The sequence below is a fragment of the Natator depressus genome, chromosome 11 (genome assembly GCF_965152275.1).
Source record: "Natator depressus isolate rNatDep1 chromosome 11, rNatDep2.hap1, whole genome shotgun sequence".
Lineage (NCBI taxonomy): Eukaryota > Metazoa > Chordata > Testudines > Cheloniidae > Natator > Natator depressus.
Genome location: NC_134244.1, coordinates 33,462,561 through 33,479,327, shown reverse-complemented (window position 1 = coordinate 33,479,327; position 16,767 = coordinate 33,462,561). Strand labels below are relative to the sequence as shown.

Below are 16,767 nucleotides of genomic sequence, written 5' to 3'. Positions count from 1 at the left end.
ATCAAAATATATATGTACTACTGATTTTCCCCCAAATATTAAATGAAAACTTAATACAATTTGCCCACTCTGTGTTCTTGAACTGCTTTGGAATCTGCAAAGACCCTGACATAAAGAAACAGAAGTAATTGCACAACAGAGACTGAAAGGTGTTATAGTGCTGCTCTTAGACTGCAAATGATGCCAGATGTCTTCCATTTAACCATATATACTTTCAGCAGTCTCTGGTTTCCAAGTGTTAGAAACAATAGAAGAATATACACAGAAAGCACCACATTAACAGTAAATTCATTATTTAAATACAACTGTATCCAACATAGCTGCTAAACACTGGACAATATTTGAGGTCATCAGCACATCCACATGTTCTTCTAAATGACGTTTGGGGTCCTGAAAAATAAATATTAAAGTAGGCTATTAGAGGAATCACTAAAAAATGAACACTTCAGAGATGACAGATTTCAACTCTTTGAGAACACAGTGAATTAATAGACACTGACAGCCTATTAAAGCCCCCAAATTTTCTTTCCTTCAAGATACTGCATGTAACTTTGATTCTAAATTTCTAAGACCCTGTAGCTCTTCATATTATTCATAGATGTTATATGTAGGTTAATAAGCAAATCAGTCTCTTCAAATTCTTGATGGATACAGTGACAGCAAATGTTTTTATGCAGTTCCACACATAGGGTGAAATCCGGGCTCCAATGAAGTCAATGACAAAACTCCTCCCTGACTTCAACGGGGCCAGGATTTCACTCACAGTATCGTAGTTGCCTCAGATTTTAGAGGCTAGGTCAATAAAAACTATACTGTAGTCAAACACTACTTTAGAACTAACCATGAAACCTATACATTGGAGAGAGAGCGAGAGCGCGCGAGAGTGCATGTTCTGGCGGCATGCAGCAGGGTTCAGGGCAGGGCATCTAAACCTGGTAGAAATGGGGGTGTCATGTACACCCTCCCTCCCCCGCATTACCTTTGATTATTATTCTGTAAACTCAGCTACAGCCAAACAGAATGTGCTAGGAATGCAATTTTAGTCATGGCTTTAACCTTCTTGCTTTTGCAAGGTTAAGACAGACCTTCAAATTTATTTTTGCTGGTTATCCTCATTCCCCATATTAAAAAGAAAAACCTGAGGGAAGTCTGTAAAAGTTGAGAGTAGGACAACTTCTTTTGAAGCTATTTTAGCCTATTACTTAAATAGACATTTATATCACTCAAATACCCATTTTTGAAACTATTTTTGTGGAAGTGAGATTCATACTATTTAAAATGAAAAAGGGGGTGTTTTGTCATAGACTTCAACAAGGCCAGGATTCCACCTTAGCAATACAAATGTGGTGCTCTGTATTTTCAAAGCTGTATATAATCTTAGGTCCCCAACCTGTAAAGATTTATACACATGCTTAATTTTACACTTGTGAGTAGTCTCAGTGGCTTCAAGAATATTACATAGTGTTTAACTCTTGCTGAGTTCCCAGAATTCAAGGGCATTACTTAGTGTATAAAGTTAAGCATGTTCTCAAGTTTCCGCAGAATTGGAGCTTAAGTCTGTACAGTGCTTTGAAAATATTAAATACTATATAAGTGCTAAGTATTATTAAATTACCTACATAAAATGGATTCATGTCATGTATTCACACAAGTTCACTCTCAGTAGTAAAGCTAAGCACATACATAAACTTTTGCAGCATTGGGGCCTAACTAAATTATCCTCACATTATACCATAAAGAGCACATTTGCTCAATCTATTATGTCATTTGGTTGTACAGAGCCCACTATACAGATATTACAATAGTGGAGACAAATTTAAAAAAAAGAAAGAAAGCATGTGCACACAGTAAAGGATCAATTTAAAATATTTATTGATCCTATTCCACATACAAAATAGTTCTGATGGCCACAGATGTCACAAGTCTAAGCTGCTCTTTTGTATAATCCATTTACAAAGTCCTGTAGTTCTTTAAGATTTCTCCATTCAAACTAAGGACCTTTCCGAACAGAGGACAAGTATTCACATCAGCAGCTGTGTGTCTACAGAACTTGGTGTATAAATGACAGAGGAAAAAAAAACCTGAAAATAAAACTATTTCATTTAATGATTTTACAAGATACCTTTGACAGTTTCTTTTAGAAAACAAGTTGGATGTGTGAGGAAAAAAATCTGACTTTTTTACTCTCTATTAACTTAAAAAAATCTGCACCAGCTTTTAAAGAATTGTTTAGATTGTAGATTACACCTGGGTTCAGGCTCACAAGAAGGGATATTTACTACTGTTATAGATCTTTGAAAAAAATGGTTCTTCCTATATATTTATTTTTGATTGTTTCCTGCTACAGAGTTGAATGCTACAAAAGTGTACGACTCGAAGAAAATTACAGATAAGTTATAACATCAGTTTGTTGGAAGTTGACACAAAAATATTCCATAATCCTCTGAAATACAGTTCAGGTTCTACTACAGCCGGCCATATGAATAAATCCTGCCTCTCCTTTAAGGGAAAATAGTTTGGAGGTTTTTTAAAGCTATCCGTTGTTCCTACTGCCCCCCGAGTCCTACTGAACTCTGAGAACAATATGTTTTCTTAATTTTAATCTTTCCATTTCAGCACATTTCTTTCTTTGGCTTTTGGGCTAAAATAAAACATATCACTAATTTAATATCTGTCGAGTCCTCAGTCAGAAGATTACATCCTGCCATGACAGAAGGATGGACTTCATTTAATAGCCTCCCCTCCGCCCCCCAAATCTTAATTATGGTCCTAAACTCTTTTTCTCATGGAGCAGAAGGGAACACGAAGGTGTTTAGTGTACTTATGTGTGTATTGGCATCAAGCATCAATGTATCTGAATAGTGGGTGAACTTACTCCCCTTCTACTGGCTCTTCAGCCACAGTGTAATGCACCAGACTAACTGACTGACTTGCCTCTTTAAAAAAAAATAGTATAACTTCTTCAGAATGCAATAGTGTATTTAGTTTTTTTGTTTGTTTCTTTTTAAAAGGAAGAAAGATGCAGAAATTACAGGATATTCCTCAGTGGATTAGAACAATTTATCCACAATATACTTTAAACTTCATTATAAAAATGTCGTGGCAGACCCTTGCTACCAAAGGACAATTTTGTAACCACTTTGCAGATTACCTAGTCAGAGGCCTAAATAATATTCTCCATTAGGTGTAAATTCAATTCCTGTAGGAAATTCAGGACAGCCAGACTATAGCACAGAAATCACCTACAATGCATGTGACTAAAATAATATTAAAATATATTTAAAAAAAATCAGGTTATTTCACCTCACAATAATTCATTACACCTCACCTGCTTGCCAACATTTTTTATTGCCAGCTGTTCAGGTGTCATCTTATCTTCTTCTTCCACAGCCTGTGAAAAATACAAAAAAGGTCGGTGTTTCAGATTTTGTTTACTTTTTTCTAGAGCCACAAGATTATAAAAATATAATTTCTTCTTAAAAATCAAAAGGACAGCAGTGTTTCAGAAGCCTGTATTAAGTCAAAAGGAAAGGCACTTCAATTGCTCAGGAAAGGTGGCACAAATTTGTTAAAATTTCAGTGCAAAAGATTAAGGGGAGGATTCATGAACAGCTTTACTGTCAGATATTTTAGATTTACTCAAACTATATTAAAGAAAAATACACTTAGAACTTATAAAATGTTACACAAGGGTGGAATTTTGCACCTAATAATCACATCAACAGCTAGATAAAACAGGTTAAAAATATAATGTTCAAAGTACAGCATTAACCTTGTTGTTTCTAACAAAAGGAAGTTTGATTTTTTACTATGCATTTTTGTATTCTAGTTTAAGTAACTTCTATGTATTTCTTTAAATAGTTTTTTTTGTATGTAAAGTTTCCTGTTTATTTATGTTTAATGTTAAAATGTCTGATTTGGAGGGTTTATGTCCTTGACCAACTATTAAATAAAATATTCACGTTTAATATTTTGGGACTTCCAATAAGCAAGTTAAAAATAGACTTTTTAAAACAGTATGTTTAATACATACAGTACATTTTCCTAGTAAGTATCTACACAAGTAGAGCAAGTCTCAATCATTCTTTTATTTAGGAATGTCATTATTACAGGTTATGAATAAGTGTGGGCCTGATTCTTCACTCCATTACATTGGCATAAAAAGTATCAGGCTGTATATATTTAAAAAAGAGAGTTCCAAATACACACTATAATAGAAGTATATATATATTTTTAAATCTTTGATCTAGTAGTCTTTGATGGCAGCAATGAAATGAGAAATCAAATTAAATCCAAAATATTCTGAATTAAGGTGCAACTACAGGATTTCAAGACCCATCCACTTCAAAGAGTTAAATACAATCAATGGGACAGATTACACACATCCTTAAAGCTACATACGTTTAGGTGCTTTGCTAAACTGGGGCCAAACTCAGGTGCCCACAGCATTCAGTACGAACAATGGTTAATCTTTAGTTGGTTAGCAATCAGGAACTCAATTCTCACAAAGCTTTGGTCTACAAATTATAGCCAGAGTTATACCTTATTTGCCAAATCCATTGAAGTTACTCTACTCAATGTATATATCATACAAAACATGAACATTCCCATACTGCCCCCAAAAGAGAGTGTTAAAATATTAGTGATCACTGAAGCCTCAAAAGTTATTCGCTTGCAATTATTCAGTGTTCTAGTTAGTGTTTATTTTCTAGAACATTACTATAAGCATATACAAAGAGATCTGTAATCAACTTCTTATCCAATGAAATTTGCTACAGTCAGTTATTTCATAAGTTATTGTTGGACGTGAATACCTTGTTATAATTCTTAGCTAACTCCAGCATCTCTTTCACTACTGTTTCATTGAGTTTGCAATGTTCACTATAGTCCTGAAGTGTCAAACCTTCCATCCAACTCTTCTTATGCAAATTTAGCAACATCTGCAAAATAAAGTCATACAGTTTAACATCTACATCAGAACATAAGTTTCCAGCTCTATAAAGGTCCACTTGATACAGAAAGTTAATTTACTAAATCTACACTTCTACAAGTACATAAATTAATTCAATAAGATTAGAAATGTTCCAAAAGCATTTTTGATCTTGAACAGTTTGAATATGGTAAGTGTACACAGGAGCAGCTTTTAGCTGGTGTTTATACTCAAAATCGCTGGATTCTGTAGCATTCTGGTGCAGCAGACTGGGAATTTTGCAGCAGTTCTTTTAAAATGAAAATCTTTTAAAATGAAATATGAAAATTAATAATACACAATCAGTGCAGTAGCTTGTCTAATTTAATTTTTATAATAATCTATTTTACACTGTCCCAGATTTTCAGTTTGTTGTAGATTTTGATATTGACAATGCATAACTGCATTATAGAAGTTGTCAGGAGAAAGGAGGCTGTTTTAACAGCTAGGTAGGGGACATATGAAGCTTTTGGCCTCTAGACACACTCAGGAGGAAGTTTGATGTTGTGGACTAAGCACATTAGCTACTTATTCTGCACTCATGATCCCTGTATTGGAGGACAGTAGACTGTTGTAGTTGAGATGGACTTTACTAGTAACCCAACCAAGTCCTGAGTATGTCTTTTATAAAACAAATTGTCCCAAAAAATGAATGATAGGAACACATGGACTTTTTGCATTTTACCACATCTTAGCATATCTCCATGTAGCTGTCTTCCTAGGTTTCAAGATAACTTGTTGCACCTTTAAAAGAGCATTCAGGTTCCACATCTAATAAGATGCCAAGATCCATGTTGTAAGATTAAGTGAGTTTGGGTCTGGTTTTGAGTCAATGCCCAGAAGATCCGGGCATTTAAACTGATAAGCCTAAGTAGGTGCTCTGAAAATTATCTGAGGCTTGTTTTACTTTTCTGAAAACCTGATGGAGCAGAGGAATTGGAGAAAAGGCATTCCACTATGCAAAGACTGCCTTTATTGGGGAGCCACTGCCCATCACAGATCAGTACAGGAGGTATCTGGTGTTCTAAGCAAATAGATCCATTTTGTCCCCACTTCTTCAATATGAGGTTTACTGCTGAAGTCTTGAAGGCCCCTTATTTTAACTTTAATGCCTGAAATTCATATCTGCAAAGGAGTTGCTTTTCCATGTCAGGTGGCCGTGGAAAGAAATGATGAGTCATGAATCATTCCCACAGAACCCTCACTTTGGAGGGCAGCTAAAGGAAAGAGACTCATCCCTACAACGATTGAGGTCTTTGGTTGTAATGTCTGTCAGGATTTGTACTATTAAGTCCTTAGTGACCGGAAAGTTTTTCATTAGTTGCTAAACTACTCCGAAAACTATTGCTTTGCTGTGAAGTCTAGATTAACCAGGCTTCCACAGATCTTAAACTCTGAGATTGTGTAGATGCACTCCCCAACCCAGGCTTTCACTACAAAGGGAGATGGTTTGATAAGAGACAAAAGTGGACATTACAGACAACCATATGCAGGATTTTGGAATGAGTGGCTATCTTTATCAGAGACCTGTGAAGAATAGTTAAAGCACTAAGAATGATTATTTACTTGCTCAGACAAGTTCAGGTATGCTTGCAGGTTTTCCTGCTTTGAGCAGGGGGTTGGACTAGATGACCTCCTGAGGTCCCTTCCAACCCCGATATTCTATGATTCTATGACAGTTTCTAGTATATAATTGATACTTAGTCAAGGTTGCAGAGGTCTCATTCTCAGCCTACCAAACAGTCATTTATGTACAGGAAGCCCTTAGATCAAAGATATTTGAACTTTAGGAACAGTTTGATCATGTTACATGGTTGTATTGTAAAGTTTTTTGAATGTCCATAAACATGTCACAAGGCTAAAAAGATAATCATCCCTGAAGAATCTAGAATTGCTTTTCTGAAAGTATGCCGTTGCATCAGGATGAAGATAGATTAGACTACCCAAAAGGGAGAGACCTATTGTGGGAATCTGGTTCTGTTGGACCTGTCATCCAAATACAGGTAAACATACACACATTGAGCCGTTGAAAGTGTGATTCTGCTACGAAAAGGGACGTTAGCCCAGATCCACAAAGGTACTTATGTGCCTAAGTCCCAGTTTTAGGCATCACTGCAATCCACAAAACCTCCACTAGGCCGCCACCTAATCCTATAGGCAGCTATACTCACTCCATGGTGCCTAAATTTCTCTCTCTTGGCATGTGCACTGCTGTCTCACTCTAGGTGTCTGCATGCCTATCTCCCACCTATGCCCCAGTGCAACCCACGAATGGGGAAAGATAGGCAGAGGAGACCCTCTCTTCCCCACAGGGCCTGTTCCAGTTGGTGTGCTCAGATGCTCCTTCCAGAGCAGGTGCCATTCAAAATCAGAGGCTACTGGATGAGGTGGTAGTGCCCACTTTATGCCTTTTATCCCAGTGGTTAAAGCACTCTTCGAGGGTGTGTGAAACTCAGGCTCGACTCATCTGCCTGAAGGGAAGAAAAGACTTGAACAAGAGTCTCCCACCTCTCAGGAGAGTGCTCTAACCAGTGAGCTATGGGATAGTCTGAGGTGGGGCTCCTTTACTCTCTCCTGTTGAATCTGTTCCACTTTGGATAAATACTTAGTCACCAGATGAAGAGAGAGAGCGCAAGCGAGAGACAGACAGACACACACACACACACTATGACTCACTGGGAGGAGGGAGACTCAGAGTCTAGTCACCCTATTGAAAGATTAATTATTTATACACACTGGAACGGCTTCAACAGAAGAGAGTGAGGGGCCCCCACTTCAGAATATTCCATAGCTCAGTGGTTAGAGCACTCTCCAGAGAGGTGGGAGACTCCTGTGCAAATGCTTTCTTCCTCTCGGGAAGAGGGGGAAAGCGGGGGAGGAGCGGAGAGGGAAGGGCAATAGAACCCATCTCCCCCATATCCCAGGTGACTGGGCTAAAAGGTATAATGAGGACACCACCTCCACCTTCTTCTGTGTTTTGTGGAATGATGCAGGTGCCTAACTTATTCTTGCATGAAAACTATTCAGGTGCCTAAGCCACCTCCTTCCAGGAGATGAGTTCCTGGCTGTGGATAGCTAGCAGAGATAGGTGCCTCCCTGCAACCTGGATTTTGGCTCTTATCTCCATCAAAGTGGCAGGGCTTAGAACACACCCCTTTCATCAGCGTCTCACACTGGCTAGCTTAGGTGGCTCCTCACGTAGCATGCTGGCTTTTGTGGCCTACATTCTCAGGCACCTCTCTCACCCCATTCATTGTATAAAGAGTCTAGGTGCTAACTCAGGCTCTGTGGACTGCACTGTTGTTCCTGTGATTTTCTAGGTACCTACTTCCCTTTGAGGTTCTGGGCCTATGTGAATTAGCAGCCTCTATCTCAACAGATACACTTCCTGATCTGCATGTTTTATCATTCTTTAGTGATAAAAAATTACTTTTTATTTCTACTCGCCAAAGAGTCACTGGTTGAGCTGGAGTCTGTTTTGACTCATGCATTATCAGCAGAACCAACTGTAGTTCCAACTGTAGAGTCAAAGTCTGGCTTTAGTTAAACCCAATCATCTCTAATGAAGACAATGAGCATGTACAGATGTAAATGAGGCAGGAATCTGGCCTTGAGAATCTTGACTACTTTTGATTATGAATAAGCCAGGTAGAACTCAACTTGAATTTCTTACCTTCTGTTCTAGTTCATTCTTCCTATAGTTGATGGTAATGGAGTAATAATGTCTGTTCAGTCCATGAATTAGAGCCTATAAAAGTTTATGGAAAAATATTCACACTGAAGTTATTATCATAGATATGAAAAATATTAGTAAGAAAGTGACTATCTAAAGCACTCAACTTGAAATAGTTTTGAAAAAATGTTATAGGTAGTGTCAACCACTATACCTGCTCCTAACAATCTTATTTTCCTATTTTTAAAAAATGTTGCTCTCTCTTCCGTTTCCACATGAAAGGTTCATACAAACAAGGAAACAGTACAACTATTTGTAAACTGCAGACAAATTCGGTAAACAAAAAAAATTAATTATTTGCTCTCCAATCTCTTGTTTATGGTAAACTTAAGTCTTACTTAAAACAGGAGGTAAACGTATTTCAGACATAGGTGTGATTTTTATGTTGACACTATCACTTATAAATCTAAAACATGTGGCAAAGGTTTTAATTTTTAATCTTTAATAATTTGAGCTGTATAGCTGTGGTTACAGCTGAAACAGTAATTTACATTTCAGGTGCTGGTTAGACAGGATGTTTACAGAATAGACCTTTAGCATTAAGACTGTTTTAAATTTTCAACATTAAATGCAATATCATCTTGCCAGTTACTGGCATGACCTTTATGGGTGCAACGTTTTTACACTAGCACCTCACCAACCATAAGAGGTTTACAAGAAACATATTAGGTTATATGAAACCTTTATATGTATGCTCCATATCTTGCTGCTTTGTTGTAGTATCAAAACAATAATGGGCACACTTTTGAAATGTACATCTTAAGGTATGGCTTGGATTAAGATGCAGTTTCTAGAAATAATCTGTGTATGAACATAAATCCTTGTCAGTTGTTTTGTCCTCGCAATGTAAAAAAGATGTGAAAAATTATACCATGCAACATTTAAGAAGTAGAGAAATATTTGATATTCCAAATTATATTTTGATCATTTCACCTATTTATTGATGTCTATTCCTTAACGCTATCCATGGCTAGCGCTTCTTCCACAAAATGCAAGTACAGCTTTTCATTCTAGTGCTTCAAAATCCTACTGCAATTAAAATTTAATAGATATCATAAAGTTGAAAATAGATTTTTTTGCATGTATTTGTATGCTATACAAAGAAATACTTAAACAGTTACATTTTTCATGAACTGACTGTATGTTAACTAGAGTTTGTTAACTGCTGATTGTCAAAGATACACATTTAGCTTTATTGTAGTCAACAGAATCTCAAAAACAAACACTTGTCTATTTATTGTTATAATAATTTAAGGCTGAAATTATTGAAAAAGTTCTGTAGTTTCTTTTGACATTCTCGCTCTCCCCTCCCCACCCCCACCTGAAAATCTGTACCCTCTTGTTTTAACTTAACTGTAGATAAGGGGAGACTTTTAAGAGCTCCTAAGGGATTTAGGAGTACAAGTCCTAAATAGACTGACTATCTCCCCTGCAATCATTGCCCTTCTAACGGCAACAGTTAATTCAACTTAGGTGTTAGCTGAGCAAAAGTGCAAACACTTAAAAAAAAAAAAATCCTGCTCCACTACTCCTCCCAACTATCTTGAAACTGTACTAATAGTCACTGCAACAGGTTAATTGGAAACCGCTAAAATGTACACCTATTTGCACTCTATATTTTAAAGACATTGTTCCTCAAGTGTTTTGTTTCACTGAAAGATTAGTGTGTGTCGTGCAGTACTTAAGTCCCGTAATATTAAAGTCTTTAATAAGCTTGCCTTATGCTTCACAAAATGACTTTGATAAAATATGGGGGAGGGGACATGTGAAATCCTAATCCCACTGAAGTCAATGGGAGTTTTGCCATCAACTTCAATGAGGTCAGCATTTCACTCAGGGACTTTATAACATGTGCGTATCTACATTTGTTCTCTGTGGAAAGAATAAGTCTTAAGAACTTGTATATGTATACACTTAATTTCAAACTGCAATATTTTAATGTAATAATAAAATATGTAACTGGTCATTGCTGACTTGCAATTAGTGAAAAAAACTTATGTCTGAAATATGCCATGCTACAACGACAATGATCTTCGACTGTGAGATATTACTTAACCTTTTGCAAAAAATAATGAAGCAGTATGATACTATGGGGGTTTACAAGAGAGGTCATTACATACAGCCTAAAAAAGCCCAGTAATATATTCTCTTGAAACAGGCAAGCATGGGCTTGTCTGTATCCAATCAAAAACATTAGTAGGTTATTTCATACTCATTATACTTCGCAGTTTTCACAGACTCAAAAATCAAAAGCAAAACACTTTAACCTTTTAAAACTAACTATTTTACTAGTATGAATATTTTTGCTCATTTTTCTTTATAAAAAAGTGTTTTAGTGCATAAAATAATAAAAGCTACCAATGTGTTGAAGGTAGAAGTTTAACGATGGCTAGCTGGCATCTCCCCAAAGATAGCAATCTGATAATAAAAGTTGAAGCATCTAATTTCAGTTCTACTGTGGCTACTATACTGTCTTTCAGTAGGCCGTATTTAGCAACATACATTAGTATTACTGTTCATGTAAATAATCTTCAGAGAAGAAATTAGGCTTCCTGGTCGCAAGTATTCATGCCTTTTACAATACATTTAAAAATAAAATACATTTTTCTTCATAGGGGGAAAAACTGAGGAAAAAAAAAAGTCAAGGCACAAGAATACGGATAAGGCATTAATCACTCAGGAGGATACTCTTGTTTTAGAGCAGAAGAAGCTTTCTGCAATGAAGGTTTGGCTTCACTGAAGACGAGAGTATTGGCCTTAATAGTCAACACCAGAAACCAAATAGAGTAAATATTCAAAAGAGAAATTCAATGTTATAAACTTTATACATTCTTACAAAGATATATAAAAACAATACACTCAAGTAAAGAGGATTATGCTTGAAATGGTCAATTATACATTCAAATGATCTATCCCATTCCCCCACCCCCCACCCCACTTCATCAAATTACAAGGTCACCAATGTAATAACCAGAGTTGGAGATGGAATATTTGTTTAGGACACATTAAAAAGTTGAATATATATATTAAAAAAAAATGTAGCAGTAAAGCAAGTGGAAAGAGACCATAATGATTAATTGGTAGGGCATTTTTCAATGGTTGCTTGAAGAGTAATTTATTCTTTTATCACATATAATTGGGATGCTTACAGTAGATAATAAAACACCATTTACTCATCCTGGCTATAGGAAAGCTCAAGCATGTGTTAACAGGAGCAGTTTTAAAACTGTAATACTGAAAAAGGATACCATTTGCCCTCTCTTGTATGACTGATCTGATAAAGCTAAAAAAGCTAGAGTATTGTCCTCCCAAATTCACACAAAAGATTTATTTTAAGTTTTTCATTTTATAAATCTGTACTAAATCTTGACAGTATCTACTTAAATTCTGTGTTTACATCTGACGAATTTAGAGCTCAATCCTACACTCATAAATTAGGAGTAGACCTATTCAAATATCAAGTTAATTTTATATGCACATTAAAATACTGCAATGAGGGATAACATACAAATTATAGCTGTAACATTTTAAGATACTTGTCACATCACTGTGATTAAACACCACTCAATACAAAACAGAGTTTATCATCATCAAATACTGAGTTTACCTGGATAGATGGCTTGTTTAAGTGACCCAGATTTGAAGTTGTTTGTCTTGGTTCATGTCCCAAGACCATCATATTAGCATTGATCAATCTGAAGGCATCAATAACAACCTGTAAAAACAAGACGTCAAGTCAATTCTTTTTAGAAAATGCAAGCAATGGTGCCAAGCAACAGTGGACAAGGCATGATCAACTCTCATCTGTTTTTGGCCTTTTTCCAGAAAATCTTTTAATTATAATATTAATAAAAAAGAACCTCCTGCTGACTGTGCCATCAGCACACAATTCTTTACTTTGTATTGTAAGGTGACACCAAAACTACATTTTTCCTGGAACTATTAAGTTTTATGTACTTTTTATTTTACAACATTGAAAAGATCACTAGATATACATACTATAAACTTCATAGGTATGTATGTTTGTCACCTAAATCTTATCAAAATGAATGACAGAGAGAGACGAAAACTGAAAGTGAGCACAAGCTAAGGGACTGTGTCTAAAGCCCAGTCCTGTCACATCAATTACACCACCACAATACTTGAAATGACAACAAAATTATAGCCAGCAAGGAACTTGCCCCATGTATTCCCTTCTAGTCAGATGCTTTTTGCTTCTTGTGACTAAGAAAGGGTCTATAAACTGTCTGATGGATTAAAAAGTCCTTGTCAGTGTCATGCTCAGGAGTAAGAAATAGAGTAAAAGACGACCAAGGTCATTTATGATTTAAGGAACATGGAAGGTAGTATATCCAGTTATTTCATTACAAATGGGGGAAGAAAAAAAAAAAAGTAGAGCTTCCATCTAGCCTATTTCTATGCTTTGCTGTAATTGTTCAAGAAACCTTTGCAAATAAATATTTAGTGGTTTCATATAATAAAAATAATCACCTAACCTGCTGTTAGGTGAGGTGAGATATAACTTAGAACACATCACAGCCATGCAGCACAAAAACTATCCTTGTCACCTCCAACTATCATTATAGATTCATAACTACAAACGAAGATTTTGATTTATTTAGCCCTTAATCCTACAACCAGACCTCGCACCTATGCAGAGCCCCACTGAAGTCAATGGGGTGCCACACTGATGTAGGCATCTGCCCCGCATGGTTTTGATTGAAGTGTTGGGGCCTTATTTTTTAAAGATTCTAATTTTGTCATGTTCTTAAACTGGATTTATGCTTCATAGTTTTAAGAGCTTACATTAAAATGCCCGAGAAATTTCCACTGCAGTTGTAATCTGTATTTCACACAATACCACATGGCACCAAGACACCAAGGTCTAATATACTGAGAAGCTAAATATCCCATTGTTTTATAATAGCTTATTCCAGGTAAGCAAGAACACAAGAATTGTCCATATTTTAAAAATTAAAGAAAAAATATTTTAAGTGCTTCTCACCAACTCAGGACTTCCCTTCTAGTTAAACAAATTAGGATACTACCCATAAACCTACTTAAGTGGGAATGTAATGCAATTATGATATCATGTTAAAGGGCACAGAGAGGTAACAAATGAACTGGCAGAGATTAATATGGAAATTTTAAAATGTAATCATTTACAGTATTTTAAACTGAAGGCAGCCTAATAACGATCTCACATACTGTACATGTCAAGGAAGCTGCTTAAGTCACATCAAGCAAAACATAGCAGTGGTTGATATAAGTATCAAAGACAGATAATGATATACAAAGTAGTGGAAGATATTTGTACCGCTAGAAGGACCATATTTTTTTCCACTTGTGCATGTGTGTTGACTGCATGGTCCATATCCAATTTAGGAAAAATCCATGTCTACTGCTAAATGTGTACAGCACCAAGCACAGCAATGATGTTCAGTAAATAAGCAGTTATAAGTAGACTGGAAGTTATAAACTTCTTTTAAAGATTAAATTTCCCACATGGTCTGCAGTTGTAAATTAGTGACTTATACAATCCTGGACTCTCAACTGACTGGCCAGATCCTTCTCCAACTTGTCTTTTAAAGTTGCCTTCAGCAAATATGTCATGCTTCTTCACTTATTAGAATTTCAGTGACCCAATTTATGCCAGATAGCATGGTGATAGATAACAAGAATTTATAAGGTAAAGACAAAAACCCCTAACATTCCCCCCTTCCCTGTGACACAAACACACACACACACACACACACCCCTCCCCTTCCTTCTCTCAATTAAATAGATTAACTGGTTTAACACAGAGAGAATTATTATAGCATATGGAATTTTAATCTTGCTAAAGAAAAGTTTAATTCCTTTAATGATTTTTTAAACCATTAAACTTCATTCACCTATAAGACATCAACCATTCTCTAAAAGAGTTCCAACATATCTACTTTTTCGTCCTTGTAATACAAAAAGATCAATTATATTTTTAATGTTCTCATCAGATTTTACTTTAACTCAGACAGTTTTAAGACTCGTGTTTGTATATATAAAAGTATATCTTATCAGTTTTCCAACTCCTGAAATTCCATTTTAACCAGATGTCCTAATTTAGAAACATCTGCAAATGCCCAACTATAGTAAGTAAGGAGTACAAATAAAGCAAAGCAAAGCAAAGGGGGGATGGGGGTGGGAAGAAGACACATACTGTAGTCCTCCAGAGACTTCTAGATAGGAAAATCAAGCAAATAAAAATTTACTCTGAGGAGCAAGATACATAAACTTGGCAGGATACCATAACTTAGTGCTTCATCATAATTTAACTTCCTAATGGCTACATTTCTCAACTGCAGTTTAAATGACTGCTCCACTAGAAACCATGGAACTAATCCAAAAATGCAATGGCATTTTTGTCTAATAATTTGTTCCAACACTGGATTCCACGTTTACTTTTCAAGGTACATTTTTGAAAGGAAAACTAAAACTCCTAACATATTAGGCATTGCAACACCGCTTTGATAGTAAATCAAATATTTTAATGACTGTTCACAATGTCATATTTGGATAACTTTCATAGCAAAATATATTAGACAACTAGCTGCTGAAATATTTAAGAACTCTACTCAATATGAGTTAAAGTTTGCAGTCCTTACTCATGCAAGTAATTTCCATCACTTCAATGGCACTACTCACATTAATAAGGATTACAGGCTCTCTGTGTGCAACTCTGGAGAAACAAAACACAAATATTTGCTAAAACTGTTAGCATCCTACTTGTTCAAACTCCAATGCGAAATCCTAAACTCACAATACTTATATGTTCAAAAAACAAGGGTAACTAATCTAGACAGAATACAGAAAGTATGAATTGAATGACATTTTTCTTGTTAGTAGCATTATGACAACCAATAAAAACTAAATACTTTAGCTACACCAAGATTAAAGGAATTCATTGCCATCACTATAGCAACTGTCTTAAGGAAACCAACATGCTCAACAACCTGCAATCTAAATTTAGATCTAGTACGCAATAAAAGCATAAATACAGCAATATACCCTACATTTACATTTCTGTGAAATCTTCTAATTGCTTTTTGCACAGTGAGAACAAATCGGTTCCTCCTTTAGAGCATCATATCAAAATAAATAGACTCATTAATGTCCAGTGCACTAATGAGCAATGGGTGAACTAGGTGTTAATTATGCCACAGTAAGATTCAAGGAAAAAGCCCTTGTGAGCACTTGGAGGTGTGCAGAAGCTAAAGTCTTTTTTCTGTGTTTATTTTGAAGTACAGCATGATGCAATCAAATGACAGCAACATGGTCACCTCATATTTAACAATGGAACTTTAGAGAGACTGTACTCCAAGTAGAGAACCTCCCAGGATTAATTAAAGCAGAGGAAAAATCCATTTTTCAGAGTTACTTAAAGAATTTAAGGGATTTACAGTAGTTCCAAATTTATAGTTTTCATTGTACTTATTACCTCACTACAGCATGCACTGTATTAACAAAAATAGTAACAGCTTTGCATGAGGCTTTTAGACTACCTCTCTGAAAGCCCAACTCAAGCCTATGGTAGTAGGATGTTTTCCAGATTATGATGGTAGCAGTTATAAATATGCTTTTCCACACTGCAACTCTTTCACTATCCTGACCATTTAATTTCTTCTGGTACAAAGTGTCTCAAGACTTTTCAGAGGTCACTTCAACATAGACAGCTTATAACAAAACCATTAGCAGTTTGGCTAGTTTAAGAAAACCTCTTACTTTCCTTTTTTTGTTTATTATCACTGCATGAATCTGCGGCATATGATAGTTTATAATTTCTCAGGCTTGTTAAATTCATGTTAAAGGTCTGTTTTCTTGTTGAATAAATTTTGTTCATATAATGCTGCCTATTTCATACACTAAGTCTTTAATAGCACCTTTGGTCTATGCACAACTCACAGATCAAAACAGAGGACTAAAATAGGGGTTGATGATGCTATTTACATGTGTGATTCCTGCTGTCTTCTTGTTAGTAGCTTTAATATAATAGAAGACCCTGTCTGTTTTGTAATTAACACATCTTTAC

General features: G+C 35.7%; 1 protein-coding gene across 1 annotated transcript in view; it reads right to left on the bottom strand.

The window, feature by feature from the left end:
* PSMD14 (proteasome 26S subunit, non-ATPase 14) overlaps positions 1-16,767 on the bottom strand; it is a 59,694-nt gene continuing 42,927 nt past the window's right edge. The window contains exons 8-12 of the mRNA XM_074967441.1: positions 12,310-12,417; positions 8,643-8,717; positions 4,815-4,940; positions 3,329-3,391; positions 1-390 (exon numbers count right to left, since the gene is read on the bottom strand). Coding sequence (XP_074823542.1) covers positions 292-390; positions 3,329-3,391; positions 4,815-4,940; positions 8,643-8,717; positions 12,310-12,417 — 471 coding nt within the window. The 3' untranslated portion in view covers positions 1-291. The remainder of the gene's footprint in view (positions 391-3,328; positions 3,392-4,814; positions 4,941-8,642; positions 8,718-12,309; positions 12,418-16,767) is intronic.